We start from the raw sequence: 18,739 nt of genomic DNA on the forward strand, positions 1-18,739 counted from the left end.
TTGAGATGGGTGTTAAACGGGGTTTTTGTAGCCTCTAGATACAACTCTCCAAACCCACCTGTCTTGCATGATGTTTATCCATACCAACAGATGGAGGGACAGATGGCCCCAAATCTTCCTGTGTGGGATAGTTGGACAAGCCTTCAGGGGATTCTGCTACTGTTGCTGTGAGCATGTGAACAGCTGAGAATTTCTACCCATGGATGGAATCCATTCTGAAATATGATAATCCTGCCCCAATGTCTCACCAATATAGGATCTATGTAATAATGAAACAAGCAACCCCCCCCCCCATAGCACTGACATCAAACTCAACACACAATGCCACAAAATTTTTATATCATTCTATATGGCCAAACTCCGTTTTCTTTGGTTAGGCCTCATCTCATATTTACCTAATCATGTCACTTGCATCTGAAAGGATAATGCTGGGGTCTAATTATATGCTGCTGATCCTGTTATTGACCATATCATGCAAGTTAACTTCACTGTTCTTGAACAAAATACAATATCCAAAGTCTAACAACTGCACAATGTTACTGCTAGCCAAAAACCTGCAGAGGAGGGTTTCCCCTTAATACAGCCAAATTATTAGATTACTGGTACCTTCATCATCCATCAGATCACCCATTCCAAGGGAGCTGGGACCCATTTCCCATCTAAATGATTTCTCAAAACAAACTTACTTACTGATCATTCAAACCACAAAAATAACTGGGTCGCTCTAAAAACACAGGGAGCATGACAGAATCAGTATGTTCCTAATTGGCTACGTAACACTTTTGATTGATTCTGTTACTTTACTGGATATTTCAAAATTGATAAGTGTGTATATATATATATATATATATATATATATGTAATTTTGGAGGGATTATTTTATCTGATGAAGTTTAACGAAAACGTAAAAGGAAATACTGTCACGTTATTATCCTGTGCTTGTTTTGTGGTTCGATTACATGCCTTCTTATGTGTGTATTAAAAGGAACGGTCTACACTGCTGGTTTCCTGGTGCTTTGTTCGTGTTTACTGGTTTTGGGTTTGGCACTGAGACCACTTTTCAGTTTACTTTTCTATAAATGTTGCTACCAATCTAAAAAATCTTCAGCAAATCCCTTTCAAAGGCTAAGACCTAACTGCTTCATTAGTTTAAACTGATTAAAATTTCCCACCTTAAACTTAGATATACTCTACCTTCCTAAATGTAAATTAAGCTTTCTACTTAAATGTACAACGGTATCAGTGTACTGTTATCCTCTCACTTTATTAATTTTTCTTCTTTTGTATTCTCAGCATTGCACATTCTTTACATGTTACTCACTGTCACTTCATGTTTTTGTTACCTTATGTACTCTGTGTGAATGATCATATTACCGACTCCTTGCTGAAACTCAAACTGGTAAGGATTGTTCAGTGCTGTATTTATTTACGAAATTTGTTAACCGGGCTAAATGCATCAATTTAAGATGACTGAAGAATTTCTGTAATGCAGTTTGCTAAATTCATTAGACTGTAAATGTGGTTTGCAAAGTCATTGATAAATTGAGACTGTCCTAAATAGTACTGGTATTCCCTTAGGTTAAAGAAACCTATCCAGAAAGGCGAAAAGTTAGGAGCTGGCAGAGAGACCCCATTTGGTGCGACTGAAAATTTTCAGTAAAATGGTTTCAGTATACTGACTTTCAGTCAAATCTTCTTCAGTCTCATATAGCAGATCCAATCATTATGTCCCCATTTATACTGTTTTGTCACACACCAACACATCTTGTTCTCATTCCACTATACATACTTAAGAAAATGGTCTTTCTCCTGAAAAGTTTCCTTACCTTCAACACATTTCAGATTTTCCAAGACTTCCTATCAACAACCACTCTGCAGATTCCAGACTAAAGTTTGACTAGCTCTCCATTATCCTCAGACAAGACCCTTCTGGTGCAGACAGCTGAAGTTCAGCATGGATTGTCACTTCATTCTCAAACACACACATTGCAATTTTTGCACCTGCGCTGCAGAGCTAATACTGTTAATATGAAGTCGATGTAAATTAGATACCAGGTTTAATTGCCTGTAACTTAAGATGGTAATGCACTCTAACAAATACTGTTCAGTGATATGCTTCTTACCTCGGCAAAATTCCATCAGGATGAGCACTTCCCAAACACTGTCATTAAAACAGTTAACTGCAGAATCCAAATAACCCACAATGTTCTTGTGATCAGAAAGCTCTTTCTGCAAAAAAAAACAAAAACAAGGCAATCACCAGTTATGTACAATGCTGTTATTAATTACAAGAGCTAATATCTGCTTCTCCCATCTATCCCATGACTAATCAAGCACCCATCACCAATAAGACTCCAGGAAAAGTAGAGAACAGGTGGAAAATCACTGCCATCTTCATGTGTAGGCTACAAGATTTTTTTTTTCATCTGAATGCTTCTCCCATCCTCATCCAAATCCAACTAGTCACAAAAATTATGTCATACCACTATGCTAAGTCTACTACAGGTACATGCTTCCATACACCACTGGCTATTGGCTAGAGTGCTGTGCATTCTTCCTAGGCTCACACTCCAAGTTCAAAGTGCAGGACCTGTACATTTTGGGGCTTCCCGTACATGGTACTCCAGTGGCAGGGCTCTGACAACACATCTTTTCAGCTACCTGAGCCTAGATTCTCCTGAATATAGTAAGGGCCATGGAGCTGACAAAAAACACAAATGGTCACACTTAAATACACATTTACAGAACTCACACAAAACACGTGCATGTATGTATGTATATACATACACAAACACACGATAGATACATAATGAATTAATGTATTTAGCAAGATTTTAGTTCTGTCCAGAAATCTCAGATACTTCTTGTTGCTTTGTAGTCACAGTACGTTAACAGCTAACCAAGCAGAATTAAGTCTTCTGTGGACAAGAACTGCTCTGCTAACCTTTAAGCACTGCATTACATATAAAGATATATTCTCATATTGATATTCATTCAAGGGTAAGTCACGCTTACTCAACCTGGTGGATTTTTTTTGAATAGGTCTCCAAAGCAAAGGATGAAGGCAAGATATTACACATTACATACTTCAACCTGACCAAAGGTTTTGGCGCAATTTCCCACTCAGGCATAGTAGAAAAGCTAAATAAACTAGGAATAAACACCTACGTCACCGGCTAGATCGCCAGCTGAGTCACAGACAGGATGCAGGAAATCAAAATTGGGGAAGTTACCTCCACAGAGTGACCAGTCAACAGTGGAGTCCCACAGGGTTCTGTGATGGGACCCCTCTTGTTTGGCATCTACTTATCTGAAGTTATCAAAGGGCTGTGGCTGACTAAGCTTGTATATGACTGTAGCCTTGGGACAGTCACTGAATCCCCAAATGTCTTAAAACATCCTGCAGAAAGCCTTGTCCCAAATAAATAACTGGTGCCAAAATCATGGACTGACACTAAATGCTGAAAGAAATGCATTACTTTACTGCATCCTTTGGGAAATCATCTATCCCAGGGAACTATCAAATTGACAATATGCCAAGAACTGATCCAGCTATTCAGGATTTAGGAACTTATGTGGACAATGACCTAACTTTTGATCATTTCTGTTCATTGTTGTAAGACAATTCTTCTATATAGCACAGCTTATAAACAAAGGGATGGAGTCTAGATCTAGGGATGTCACTGTCCCCCTTTACTCAGCCTTCATTAGGATAATCACTTAATGTAATGCCCACTTTGACATGTACCTGTCCAGACAAATGTAACAATAGGACACAAGGCGTAAACACCATGCCCTAATACATGGACTGACTCAAAGGCCAGTCACCACACTCAATATCCTACAGACTTGTTAGAGGTGACCTGTGTCTGACATACAAGGCATCCTCCGACCCAAAACTGAAGGATTTCACTACATATTTGTTAAGTCCAAAGGCATCAGAATTACTCAGTCCATGAATCTAAACTTCTTCTGCAACATCAACAGAACAATTTGCAGGGACAAGTACATCTCAAACAGGATACTGCTGTGGAACAGACTCCAAATTCACATTAAACAAATTTCATCCATGTCCATATTCAAACGCAACTTACATCTATTGATGAGAAACAGAAAATGTACCCCACCACTGACCCTGTACTACTAATGGATAGAGGCAGTTCCTAAATGCTTTATCCCATGCATTACTGATGAAACAGGTATTCAGAGACTTAAAACCTGGAAGGCTCACAAAATTGCCTAATGACTTGGGTTAGAGAAATCCATAGCTTACCAGCTTTACTTTGAAAACTGCCTACTTCCACTAAAGTGTTTAACACTAGTAATGCTGCTGAAATATTGTTACTTCTAGAGGAATAATGGTAAGAACTGAATAACATGCTTAATGCTGAAGCCAAAACTTCACAAGTCACCAAAAATAATGTGAGGCAAGACACCTTCATATATCTTGAATACCTAACCTTGGAAAGGTGTCTGTTAGTCCTGGATGTATTTGAACTTCTATCTCTAACTTCTTTACTTTTTGTGATGTTACATATGCTAATATGAGCACATACTCAATGTGCAGTCTTCACAGATGACTTAAAGAAGCAGGACCTTGTCAATCCTGCTACACAGTGTATGAAAAGTACAGTTTTGTACCTACCATAAATGTTGATGTCCGATAGATATGCAACTGCGGCTGGAGTACATAAGCATCAGCCGACGCCATTTTCTTCAGTGTTTCTTGTCCCAGATGCCAGGTGCCCCCTAAGGAAGGCTGTAATCAAATTGGAAGACAAAAACAGGATTCCAGACAGATAAATGAGCAATAAACAGATACACCATAACAGATATCCCCAGCTAAGAGAAACAGGGATAGGAGTGGACCCTAGGCATAGAGGGGTATGGAGGGAGGGAAAATCCGACTGCAGTTGCATATCTATCGGACATCTACATTTATGGTAGGTACAAAGCTGTACTATGTCCTTCAAGAATGCAACTGCAGTCATAACATATGGGTAGAATACCATAGCTTAGCTGGGGGAGGAGGAATGCTCTAGGAAAAAGATGGTGTGGCAATCAAACCCTGCAGGACTGACGAAGCAAAGCCTGCTCTGGATCTGGAGTATAGAGGGAGATTGTAGTGTTTGGAGAATGTATGCATGGAGCTCCATGTAGCAGCTTCTAGAATGTCCTTAGTAGGCACCCCTCTTAAGAATGCTGTAGAGGTGGCTGTAGCTCTGGTGGAATGTGGTCTGACATTGGCTGGAACAGTCTTTCCATGAAAGGAATAACAGAATCTGATGCAATGTTCAATCCATTTTGAAATAGTCTGTTTTGAAATTGCTTTTCCTTGGACTGCAGGGGCGTAAGCTACAAAAAGTTAAGACTTCCTACTGGTCTTGGTTCTGTCCAGGTAGTATCGGAGTTGTCTGTGAATGTCCAAGGTATGCAACAGTCTTTCCCCCTTATTCTCAGGATTGGGGAAGAAAGCAGGCAAATGAATAGCTTGATTTAAAGAAACCCTAGATACCACCTTTGGCATAAAAGTAGGGTTGGTCCTTAATGAAACCCTGTCTCTGTGGAAAATTATGAACGGTGGTATTGCCATTAGGGCCTGTAGTTCCGAAACCCTTCTTGCTGAGGTAATTGCCAACAGGAAAGCTGTCTTCCATGAGAGAAATTGCAAGTCAACTGAAGCTGCTGGCTCAATTGGAGGTAAAGTCAGTTTTTCTAGGACAAAATTGAGGTCCCAGGCTGGTACTGGAGCCTTTCTTGGTGGCTTAATGTTCTTGATTCCCCTGAGGAATTGCCTTAGCAAAGGATGTGAAAAGACAGGTGGATCAGTGTTATATCTAGCTGAAATAGCTGATTCATGAGAGTCCATTCTTTAGCATATCTGCCAAATATTCCAGGATGAGTGGGATGTTCAATAATGATGCATCATGTCCCTTGCTGGTATTCCAAATGCTGAATCTCTTCCATTTTGCTAAGTAAATCTTTCTGGTGGATGGTCTTCGAGCCTCTGTTAGTATCCGCTGAACTTCCTTGGAGAGAGATAGGTTGAGGTTATTCATGGGATCTCCCAGGCTGTTAGCTGCAGTGTCTGAAGGTTTGGATGCACTGTTTTGAAGTTGTGTTGAGTCAAAAGTAGAGGCCATAGGGGAAGGGCCCACTTCTTGGTGTGACATATGCTCCGTAGTAGTGGATACCAGTGTTGTCTTGGCCAGTCTGGAGCTATTAGGATCCCCTTGGGTCTCTCTGCTTTGATCTTTAGTAATACTGAGGTCATCAGTGGCAGAGGTGGGAATGCATAGATTTTAGGAAGTTCCAGTTGAATGAGGGAGCAACTAATTTTCAAGCTTGTGGGTGGTAGTTCCTTGAGCAGAATTTTGTAGATGATGGTTGAGGTGAGAGGCAAATAGGTCTACTTCTGGCCTGCCCCATGTCGAAGTGAGCTGTGTGAAGATCTTCGGATGTAACCTCCACTCGTGTGGATCTGTGAAATTCCTGCTTAGGCTGTCCGCCAGCACATTGTCTTTGCCTGGAACAAACTGGGATTGTAACTGAATGTTTAGGCTCAGTGATTTTTCCCAAAGATGCATTGTCTGTCTGCAAAGGGGGTAAGAATGGGTGCCCCTTGCTTGTTTATATACCACATCACAGTGGTGTTGTCTGTCCGTATCAGTAAATGGCCTTGTTGAAGTTGGTGTTGAAAGGCCTCGATGGCATGCATTACTGCCAGCATTTCCTTTTGGTTTATATGCAGATGTGTTTCCTTTGGAGACCATTGTCCTTGTATACACCTGCCTTCCATGTGCGCCCCCCATCCAAGGTCTGAGGCATCTGTGGTCATGGTCTGTGTTATCTGTGGTTTTTTGAATGACATACCTGTGTTTGCCTGGCTTACCGAGGCCCACCATAGGAATTCCTTTTGTAGGCATGGAATGAGCGGTATGGTTGTCTCTAAGTTGTTGCTATGCTGAGACTATAGGCTTTTTAGGTACCATTGAAACTTTCTCATGTGTAGTCTTGCTAATGGAACCAGGAGAATGCAGGATGCCATGTAACCCAGGGCCTGTAGGAATCTCCTTGCAGTCATCTGGGTAAGTTTTGCCAAACCTTTGAAATAATGAGTTAACTTCTCTTGCTTGTCTTCTGTTAGGTAAGCCATTTGAGAGGCTGTGTCTAATTTGGCTCCTAAGAAGATTATTTGCTGGGATGGCTGAAGTCTTGACTTTTGGAAGTTGACTGTGTATCCCAGAGCTTGAAGTAATCGTATGACATAGTCTAAGTTTTTTGTCAACATCAATTTGTCGTCCGCTTGTATGAGGCAGTCGTCCAGGTACGGGTAAATCTGGATCCTCTGGAGCCTGCAATGAGCAATTACTGAAGCCAGGCATTTTGTGAATACTCTGGGTGCAGTAGATAAGCCAAATGGCAATGCTGAGAATTGATAATGCTCTGGCCCTGCAAGAAATCTGAGGTATCTTCTGCAGCTGTGTCTGATAGGGACATGCATGTATGCCTCCTTGAGGTCCAGAGTAATCAGCCAAGACCCCTTGCCCAGCATGGGAAGGAGTTGCTGTAGAGTCAGCATTTTGAACTTTGGTACTATGAGAAAGGTGTTTAATGCGGACAAATCTAATATTGGTCTCCATTGAGATTCTTTTCTTGGAACAAGGAACAGTCTTGAGTAAAACCCCTGGCCTTGTTCTTGTTGTGGAACTCTTTCTATTGCTTTCATCCGAGTCAGCAGAGAGATTTGCTTGATAGCCTCTGCCCTCTGGTTTTGTGGTAGGTTTGGCATAACTTGTTTTCTTGGTAAGGTATGAAAATGGAACCTGTAACCTCGGTCTAAAATGTCCAAAATCCATTTGTCCTTTGTCAATCTGTGCCAATTGTCTGCAAACAGAGCTAATTTCCCACCCAAGGGAGCTTCTATTTGTTCCCTGGTAGGCGGAAGTAGAGGAAAGTCATTGAGATTGTGGCTGTGGGGCAGGTGAAACCCCTGTGTCACTTCTTTGGTTTGCTGGCTGCCATTGTCGTCCCCTGTAAGGACCTCTGTATTGTCCTCTTCCTCGGCCACGTCTGCTTTTACCCCTTTGAAAAATTTTTCAGGATTAGGAAAGAACCAATTTTTTGAAGGCCAATTCCTACTGAATCTGGGGGGTTGAACCTGGAGGAAATCTTTCACTGTCTGAACTGATTTTGCTTTTTCCTCGATGGACTTTAACACATCCTTAGCATTAGCACCAAAAAGCTTGTTCTTTTCCAAAGGTGCATCCAGAAGTTTTGCCTTTACATGATCTGGCAGAGGTTGATCTTTTAACCATGCATGTCTACGAATGATTGCCCCTGTCATAGCTGCCCTACATGAAGCTTCCAGTGCATCATATCCACACTGCAGGAAGTGATTGCTTACTTGCTGAGAGTTACGTACAGCTTCCTGCAAAGACTTCCTGTCTAAAGGATCAGGAGAGGCCAATGTTTTCTGTAAATCTTCTAACAGGAAATCCTGATATTGTAACATATGAAAAAGGCAATTCAAAGCTCTCATAGATAAAGTAGTGGAGGTGTAAACCTTTTTACCCCATCTCTCTAATGACCTAGCTTCCCTGTTGGAGGGCAAAGGACTTTTAGAGGTGGAAGCTGAACACCTTTAGGTCCCTGAGAAATAGTTTCCAAATCAGCAGTATGGGCCCTGAATAAATGGGAATGTGTTTCTGGGACCCTGTAGTACCTATCTGGCTTGGCTGGAGCAGGAGGAAGAGAATCAGGGGTAACACTAGAGTCAGAATATAAATCATCCAAAACATCAAGCACAGGAGGAATAGCTAAGGGCCTGTGCTGGGGCTTTTTAAGGAAAGTTCGAAGAACTTTCTGGAATCAGAATATTCCTGGCCTTGCCACTTGAAATGTTCCCTCATGGTATGCAGAACTTCCCCAAAAGAAATATCCTCAGGAGGGGAGGCCGAGGGGATGGAATCCTCTGCATCGGAGTCCTCATAGGTCTGGAAGAGCTCTTCCTCGCCATCAGAGTGGACAGAGTCCTCAATCTTCATCTGAAGGAATGGGGTCAGAGGGTTCAACCCGGGGCCTTTTATCAGAAGGAGGTTGGGATCCTCTCTCAGGATGGGCCTGTGAACCTCTAATCATAGAAATTAAGTCAGCAGCCATAGTCATAATTTGTGTCTCTGGAGTAGGCTGAGGTAAGGCTTTAGCAGTAAGATGCTTGGTCTTGCTGGCTGCCTTAGCCCTAGTGTAGGCCTTAATAGACATGGCCATAGGAGGCCTGGCAGCTCCACGTGCAGGAGTGACCTTACCTACAGCAATGGTCTCGGGCATTTCCTCGGTTTCGGTATCCAGAGGAAAATCAATAACTGGCGGAGTGATATCTGGAATCGGAGTCGTCGGTAATGTGGAGTCTTCGGTTCAGAGCGGTGGAATAACCGTCTCAGGGGGAACCGGAACACTCGCGGTAAGGTTTGGCGTGGAGTCGGTGGTAGACGCGGGCCGAGGATGTCGGTCCCGGTCTTTTCGTTTCTTTGGAGTTTGCGATGTCGGAAGTTCCGACGGCATTGTATAAGCAAATCTTTCGCCGAAAAAATCTTCAGCGAACTCCGCCCGGCGCCTGAGAGTGTGCTTGTTGAAGCGAGCACAGGCTACACAGGCCGAGACGTCGTGGTCTGGGCCAAGGCAAGGAAGACAGTAAGAGTAGAAATCCTTATGAGGTATTTGTTTACCACAAGAAAGACAACTGTTAACTTTTTCAGTAATTTCTGACATCGGCTGAGGCAAGAAAAGGTCCCCAACGGGGTACTTAGCTTTTTTGATGACTTCGGAATCGAAGAATACAGGAGCTGACCGACCGGCACTTGCGAACTGCTTCTGCTTCGGGCACCGCGCGGCAAGAAAGACTGAAGAAAATGGCGTCGGCTGATGCTTATGTACTCCAGCCGCTCTGACGTCGGAGAGAAATGCGACATCAGCCGACGTCAGACCCAGACTTTGGAATCCGGCCGACCGAGGGCTGCCTGAGGCAGGACAACCCATATGTTATGACTGCAGTTGCATTCTTGAAGGACATCATAACTCACTTGATGAATAGCACTTACTAACATAATATAATAGATTACCGTTTCCAAAATTCAGGTGGTTGCGAGCCATAACACCAATGCCTTTTACATTGCAACACAAAATAGAATTATCCACAACTTAAGGACAAAGCTACTGTTATTCCAGTACAGAATGTTACACTTTGATAGATTAAAAGTGCACTTTTCAATTAAAACCACTGGCTCAAAAATCTCCGAAGAAATACAAATGTGCTTACCTGGACTTTCAGTCCAAAAGAAATGGATCAAGTACATTAACAAGTTTCTTGTCTGAATAAGTACTAGAGTAAAACTTGGCATTGCCTATCCTGTAGATAACTGGCAACCCACCTAATAATGTATCCAATGTCAACAGAAAACAGTGAATTCAACACCTCCTTGTTGGACACCAAATCAAAGGCTTTCCTTCACTGAGGAAGTCCGCCAGCCCAGTTCCTTTTTCAGTTAAGGCAAGGGTGGGAGAGGGTGTGTCATTGACTACTAATGCTGATCCTACAGGTTCCTGAAATATCAGTGAATTTTGCTCTTATGTACTCAAGCCAATGCGGACTTGAGGATGGTAGTAGCCATGTGCCCGAACACACTAAGGCCATGCCTAATCGCCTGCTGAGACTTTTCTGCCAACTGCTGAAAGAAGGATGTCAATGGGAGCACTATAATGAATGGGGGGGACCCAAGAAAGGTTGACTCCCCATACCCCAAAGTTCATAAAGTCAAAGGATTGACTTTTACATGTTCTGTATAAAGCTTAATGTCAGCAACATTGTGCAAAGGACTAGGTTTTGTAGAAGTCTTCCTGAGACTGTACTTGGAAATGATCTGGAAGCCATCCATGTACAGGAATATATGCATTCTACAATAATCAATCACAGGAATCAAACAAATTGCAAAATAAAACCCTTGATGCAGTGGCAAAGCCAAATGGGAAAGAGGTGAACTGTAAGTGGTGGTCAACCCCTGCAATAAATCTTACGCAGAGAATCCCCTTCTTGTGATGTAAGACATACAGATATGCATCTTTAGATCCCTAGGGATCACGTGGGCTATGGAACTTAAAATTCAGAGCACAGCCTGAAAGACCGACATTCTGAATATGTGCTCAAACTAGTAAAAGCCTTTTTCCTTCCTTCCTGGTCCGTGGGGAAAGTTTCTGCACTGCCCTTCTCTAAAATTAGTTGTAAAATATGCACAATGAGAAGCTCTTAGTCTGAAGTCCCCCTGAGAATTCCACTACCTACCAGTATGGATTTTAATTGTAGAAGACACCCCTTTACAATGATAATTAGTACACATTTGCCTGTCAGGATTGTCTCACATTCCTCCAGACAGACAGCTAACTTTCTAACTAAGAGGGGTAATGGGTCACATGACAAAGGAGGAGGAAGAAGGCTGGAGTAGTCATGCTCAAAGCTGCTCCCCGAGCAGGAAGAAGCTCTGCTGTCCTCCTGACATTTCTCTTTTGGAGTGGGATATTCCCTCTGGGTTGCATGCTCTTCCCAAGTATTCTGTAAATGGTACAAATTTGTTTGTTTGCTTGGAAAATTACTGCTATATTTACATGGGAAGGATGGAACACATGTCACACAGTATCAATAATTTCATAGGTTCATACTAGGCTATCTGCCCTAGGGCATTTATAAGCCTAGCCAGAGTGTGTTTGGCTTTTGCCACCCATTTTAAATGAATTTTGCTATGCCCTTTTTCGAGGTTAGTATACTGTGCCTCTGTCTAACAGTGACACAGAAGTGATACCCGGGGTAAACCTACGATCTCCCATCCACTCATCAAGATTCCTCTTGAAGAGAGTCGATGAGGGACTCTGCCTAACCTGGACTGGGATTTTATTCCAGAGTGAAGGGAGCCTCTGGGTTATGAATCTGTCCCTCCACTGTGTCCTATTTATTTCAGTGCTGAGGTTCAAGTCTCTCGAGCGCGTAGCTCGATGGGATTTGGATTTTCTGAGGTGCAGCATGTCCATTAATTCCGGGTTGGACATGGCTTAATAAGTCAGGCACAGATCGCCTCTGAGCAGGCGGTATGCCACTGAGTAGAGCTGGAGTTTCTTTAACCGGGCAGCATATGGCATCTGTTTGAGCCCTTTGATCCTCTTGGTGAGGTACTTTTGGGGTCTTTCCAGTTGCTGCAGGTGTCTGGTAAGGTACATCCCAAAAGGGGCATCGTACTCAATTATGGGCCTGATGAGGGATGAGTAAAGAGGCACAATGACCTCCCCTAATCTAGATGTGAATCCCTTCATGATTAGGTGGGCTATATAAAATGTTTTTCCAACCACTTTGGCCACGTGGTTTTCAAATGAGAGATTGCCATCAACTTGGGTCCCCAGGTCCCTAATTACTTCTTCCATACTTAATGGATTACCACCTATGTGGTAATTTGTGGGCACTTTGTTTTTGCCAAAGGGGATGACTATACACTTTTTGGCATTTAGCTTGAGGTCATGGCTCTGGCACCAGTTGTCTGTTTCTATGAGGCCCTTTTGTAGGATGCTTGTGTCGGCTGGAGAGTCGATTATGGCGCCTAGTTTGCAGTCATCTGCGAACTTGGTCAGCCACAGTCCTTCCGTGTTGGCCTGTACCTCCGAGAAATATATACCGAACAAGAGAGGTCCCAGGACTGAGCCTTGTGGGACGCCACTTGTAACTGGTTTGGAGTCCGACATGGCTCCAGCAATTCTAACCATGTGAGTTCTGTCCTTGAGCCAGTTTTCAACCCATCTAGTGACACAGGTGTTTATATTTAAGCTGGTGAGCTTATCTATAATGCCAGAGTGGGGTATTGTATCGAAGGCTTTTGCAAGGTCCAGGTAGACCGTGTGGACCACCTTCCCCTCATCAATGGCCTTGGTGACTGTTTCTAAGAAATCAACCAGGTTTAAGAGGCAGGATCTGCCCTTAAAGACGAACTGGGTAGGATCTAGTGTCTGTAGGTCCCCAATATCTTTATTTATGAGGTCCATGATGATCCTTTCCATAGCTTTGCAGACCAAGCTAGTCAGGCTTATGGGGAGATAGTTTCCAGGATCTGTTGAGGCACCACCTTTGTGGAGAGGGACCACTGTTGCTGTACACCACTCTTTGGGTACATATCCTGTAGTAAGGCTGAGATTGAACAGTAGTTTTATGTTTGGGTTTAGCTCTTCTTGGAGTTCATGTAGGACGCAGCCCGGGACACCATCTAGTCCCATTGATGCTGTGTTTTTTGCTGTGGAGAGGGCGGCTCTTACCTGAGCATCTGAGATGTCAGGTGGGGGCAGCACTCTGCTGGGATAGATATTTGCCCTTCAACATCTTGAAAATTACATACTCCTGTGGGCAAAATGGCAGTTTTCTGTCTAAGAGAGTATTTAAGAATTTGGCTTTTTTTTTTATATCTTCAGCTACAGGTTGCATGTGTAACCTTTCATGTCTCTGTGGCAGCTGCCCTAAATACTGCATGAACAGTACTATGGGTGCATTTAACACCATGCTTATCCAGTTACATGGCAATATGAATCAGCTGCACACGGGGCTCCTTTGGGACATCCTTATCTAAAGCACAGTATTCCAACATCTGTTTTAAAACATATTCCTGGAATTTCAATACATGAGCTTGACAGTTTATGCCTGTGAAGACCAAGGTAGCAGAAGTCAAAGTCTTACTGCCATACCTATCCTACTTTCCTTGTCATTGGTTAAGACATTCCTCACTTAGTAGCCATCAAATAAAGGAGATCACACAGTCTGCCACTCAGTTTTTATATAAAAAGGAATGAGGCCTTTGGACTCCATAAAATTCCATCCAGTCTCCTAGGGGCAGATGACAGATGTCCTGAAAACTGGACTCCAAGACATCCAGCAGTGCTCTCTACAAGGGGGGCGGGCACTGCTACAGCTTCACAGAGTCACAGTCCAGTAACTCAAAAAGCCGTCTTCTGGGTATTAGAAACCTCAGCAGCCTGCCATTTGATGCAGTCCCTCATTAGGGATAAGGTACCCCCAAAAGCGAGGCCATCTAGTGTTGACTCTACAGCTTGCATCTCCTTGCTGGCTGTGTCATAAACCAAGCAAGATGGCATTTGTGACCTATAATCCAGGTGGTCATCATCTTCCTGGGCAGTAACAGAATTCAGAATAGGAGAAGAGCCCCTGCTCCATTTGGGGGAAATTCTCCCAACATCGATGGTCTGCTGCACTCAGACTGCAAGTCTTGAAGAAGGCTAGCAATTCCTAAAGCAACAGAAAACAGTCCTGAGAAGCACCCACCAAGAGGAGAAAACGCTGAGAGATGAAAGGAGCCACTTTTGTGACTAAGTATTTTTCCTCTGTTTATTTGCTAAGCTTTTCTGCATAGCCGCCTATTTTGAGCATTTTCTGGCTTGTTAAATTTGATTTCTGCATTAGTACCTGTATTTAGAGCACAGCCTAGAGCAGTTTACTGAATTTCCTGCTTGTTAAAATCGTTTTTTTCTCAAAACTTGCATTTTATCTGTCTTTGGCCTAGCACTCTTGTGTGGGGTCATTTACTGCACTGTTATAACTTGTTGATACTTGTTAACCTCTGCTATCTCTGAAAAACAAAAAAAAAAAACAAAAAAAATCTTGCTTTTTTCCCACTTTTCTGAGATTTAAAAAAGTTCAGTTACAGGCTTGCTGTTCTTGAACTGTTTGTAAGTTTCTGTGAGGCCATTTTTTGCTTGGGCTAAAGGAAAGTCTCTCTGTTGATCAGTGGCAGTGAAAAACATTGAGCAGCCTGCCTGCCCCTGTGGGAGTGGTTACTGACTTGAAACTGTAGTTTTATTGGCCATTTTGGGTCAATTCCAAAACTCCTTCATCTTCCTCTCTTAAAACCCTCTTTTGCGCGTTTTTGAGCATAGCGCAACAACGGGCAGCGCCGCCTAATTGGGATTAAACTATTCCTGGCTCCATAAAGTCTGCTCTTCACTTTTTCCCTTAGAACTGCTCTATCTCTCAATTTAAACACCATATTCTCATTCTAAGGCCCTTCACTGGTCCAATTAAGTAATCCTACAAGTTAGCACTATTAAACCATAAGCACTACTTACTCTTATACTCTCTACGATTACCCTGTCCTCTATTGGTCCATCTTAAATTCAGTTTCCCTGTTACTCTAGCATGTCCAAAGGTCAGTCAATGGTTTCCTCTCCAGTCCAGCTGGTGAATCTGGGAATTTTGAGGCAATGTTACAACTGTCTCATGTACACGGACAACCCTCTCCTCCTCCAAACAGGTTCAAATATATGTGAGAGATGCAACTATTTAGCCAAACTGGAGGCTGAGCTCTCTCATCTCAAAACTGGTGTAACCAGTCAGGAGGAGAAGGTAACCTCACACAACACAATTCCAGTATCACACCACATCAGCGAACCAAACACATAAATACACAAAAACATACTCGGAGGCTCTAAATAAAAATCTACCTAAGCAACAGAGACCTCCAAAGCAGACATCCAAGCAAACTCTACCTCAAAACAAAACACATAACCCACAAAGTCAGTGTGCCAAGCAGCCACAGCCCTTAAGGCTGAATAACACACCTGATACTCTTGTTAAACGTGACTCTATTGTCAGACACACTGACGTCCCGCTCACCAGTCTGAATAAAGAGAAGGTCACGGTGAGCTGCCTGTCGGGTGCTAGGATTCGACACATAACGCAAGCACTCAGGTCACTCCAAAGCAAATACAAATATGACTCAGTCATTGTACATGCTGGTGTGAATGACCGGAGACGTACCTCCCTGGACTACATGAAAAGAGACAGAGAGGAGCTCTCTGATCATGTAGCCCAGGCTGGTATGACCCTGACCTTGAGCAGCATCTTACCCTCACCTAGAATGATGCCACAGTACAAAGACAAAATGATCAATTTTAACAATTGGCTAAAATTTTGGTGTCATTCAAAGGGGATCCAGTGTCCGTCAGCCTGGGATGACATGCTCAACAAGCCACGTTGCTTCGCTAGGGACGGCTTGCACTTGTCACCACTGGGCTTTTTGGATATTGGCAAAGGCTCTTGCCACCCCCATAGTGCCTTTTTAAGGCAAGGCTCAAAAGTCAAACCCACCCCCATAGACAGCACAAGCAACAAGAAACTAAGGGTAATGCTGCTAAACACCAGAAGTCTTAACCTCAAGATGCACGCACTCAAAGCTCTCCTCAGTATGGAGAACATCGATATCTGTGCAGTGACAGAAACCTGGTTCAAGGCTCCAGAGAGCACCCCAGCACTACCAGGCTATACCTAGTATCATGCTTTTCGGCCCCAAAATCCGGACCGAACCACAAAAGGAGGGGGAGTTTCCATACTTATCAAGGATATCCACACCTCCAGGTTTGTGGCATTGCACGAAGTATCGGAGACTATCCATGTGCAACTAACAGTGGGCAAGACTGCTTTTCAGTTTATAGCATCCTACAGACCACCCTCTCAAAGTCAGGAATCCCATTCGGCTTTCCTGAAAACATTGGAGAACATGAAGATCTCTCCGAACACCATTATATTGGGCGACTTCAACTACCCAAACATTGACTGGGAGCACTACTCAAGCCCCAGCACCTTAGCCCAAAGATTCCTGGAAATTATAAACTCAAATGCTATGGAACAACTAGTCACCACTCCCACAAGAGGGGACAACATACTAGACTTGATCATTACCAACATGGGGACTCTATGCTTCACACCAGAAGTATATCCCTCATTGGTAAGATCAGACCATAAATTAATTTCACTGGATGTCCACATCCCGACCCCACCCCTAGCCCAGAAAACCACAGTGAAAAACTTCTCAAAAGCGAACTTCTCACTTCTCAAAACCAAAGTGGAATCCTTCAAGGCACCAGGGCCAGTGGAAACTACAGCCCAAACTGCAGAATCCTATATAAATGCATTCTACGGACATCTCCAGGAATGCATGGATCATGCTATCCCAAACAAAACCAAGACCCAATCATCCAAAGGCAGGTCTCCAGTCTGGTGGACCCCTGCCATAAATAAACTGTACAACAGAAGGAGGAAGCTACTACATGGTAGAGCAAAATCCCTAATAGGGAAGGCATCTCTGATCAGTACTAGCAAAAAATTACGATCCCTCATAAAATCCTCCAAGGCCAGCTTAGAGAGAAAAATTGCACAGGACACCAAAGACGATCATAAGGCTTTTTTCAGTTATGTTAGAAACCTGGGATGCAACTCCCAGACTTGTTCTGAGTTGATTCTAAACGACAAAAAATACACTGAACCCACAGACATCGCCAATATCCTGGCAGACAGGTTCAGTGCAAACTCTCCCCCCTCTCCCCAAAAGAGCAAGTATCTATCCGGCAGAGGGCTGCCTCCCAAACATCTCAGATGCTCAGGTGAAGGCTGCCCTCTCCAAAGCAAAAAAACACTGCTTCCATGGGACCAGATGGCGTCCCAGGTTGCGTCCTACATGAACTACAAGAGGAACTAATCCCTCAAATAAAACAGCTATATAATCTCAGCCTCACTACAGGATATGTGCCCACAGAATGGCATACAGCAACAGTGGTCCCACTCCACAAAGGTGGAGCCTCTACGGACCCTGGAAACTATCGCCCCATAAGCCTGACTAGCTTAGTCTGCAAGGCTATGGAGAGGATCATGATGGAGCTCATAAACAAAGACATTGGGGACCTACAGACACTAGATCCTACCCAGTTCAGCTTTGTCAAGGGCAGATACTGCCTTTTGAACCTGGTTGACTTCTTTGAAACAGTCACCAAAGCCATAGATGAAGGGAAGGTAGTCCACACAGCCTATCTGGACCTTGCAAAGGCATTTGACACAATACCCCACTCGGGCATCATAGATCAGCTATCCAGCTTAAATATAAACCCCTATGTCACAAGATGGGTCGCAAACTGGCTCAAAGACAGAACCCACAGAGTGAGAGTAGCTGGAGCCATGTCAGACTCAAAACCGGTCACAAGTGGCGTCCCACAGGGATCTGTCCTGGGACCACTCTTGTTCGGTATATACTTTTCCGAGGTACAGGCAAACGTGGGAGGACTATGGCTCACCAAGTTCGCAGACGACTGAAAACTGGGCACCATAATCCTCTCTCCAGCTGACACAAACATCCTTTAAAAAGGTCTCACAGAGACAGAAAACTGGTGCCAGCACCATGGTTTAAAGCTAAATGCCAAAAAATGTATAGTCACACCCTTTGGCAAAAACAATGTGCCCACAAATTACCACATAGGCGGAAACCCATTAAGTACAGAGAAAGTTATTAGGGACCTGGGGACCCAAGTTGATAGCAATCTCTCCTTTGAAAACCACATTGCCAAAGTGGTTAGAAAGACCTTCTACATAGCCCACCTCATCACGAAGGGTTTCACATCTAGACCAAGAGAGGTAATCGTGCCCCTTTATTCATCCCTCATCAGGCCCATCATAGAATACAATGCCCCTTTTGGGATGTACCTTACCCGACACCTGCAGCAATTAGAAAGACCCCAAAAGTATCTCACCAAGAGGATCAAGGGTCTCAAACAGATGCCATATGCTGCTCGGTTAAAAAAAACTCCAGCTCTACTCAGTTGCATACTGCCTACTTTGAGGCGATCTATGCCTGACATACAAAGCTAGGTCAAATCC

General features: G+C 43.5%; 1 protein-coding gene across 1 annotated transcript in view; it reads right to left on the minus strand.

Annotated features, from left to right (window-relative positions):
- Nucleotides 1-18,739, minus strand: part of BMP2K (BMP2 inducible kinase) — a gene marked incomplete in the record, with an annotated part of 1,991,334 nt that overhangs the window by 1,786,773 nt on the left and 185,822 nt on the right. The window contains 1 exon segment of the mRNA XM_044061221.1: nucleotides 2,124-2,229. Within this exon segment, the coding sequence (XP_043917156.1) occupies nucleotides 2,124-2,229 (106 nt within the window).

The sequence above is a fragment of the Protopterus annectens genome, chromosome 2.part0 (genome assembly GCF_019279795.1).
Source record: "Protopterus annectens isolate FY-2018-M chromosome 2.part0, PAN1.0, whole genome shotgun sequence".
Classification (NCBI taxonomy): Eukaryota; Metazoa; Chordata; order Ceratodontiformes; family Protopteridae; genus Protopterus; species Protopterus annectens.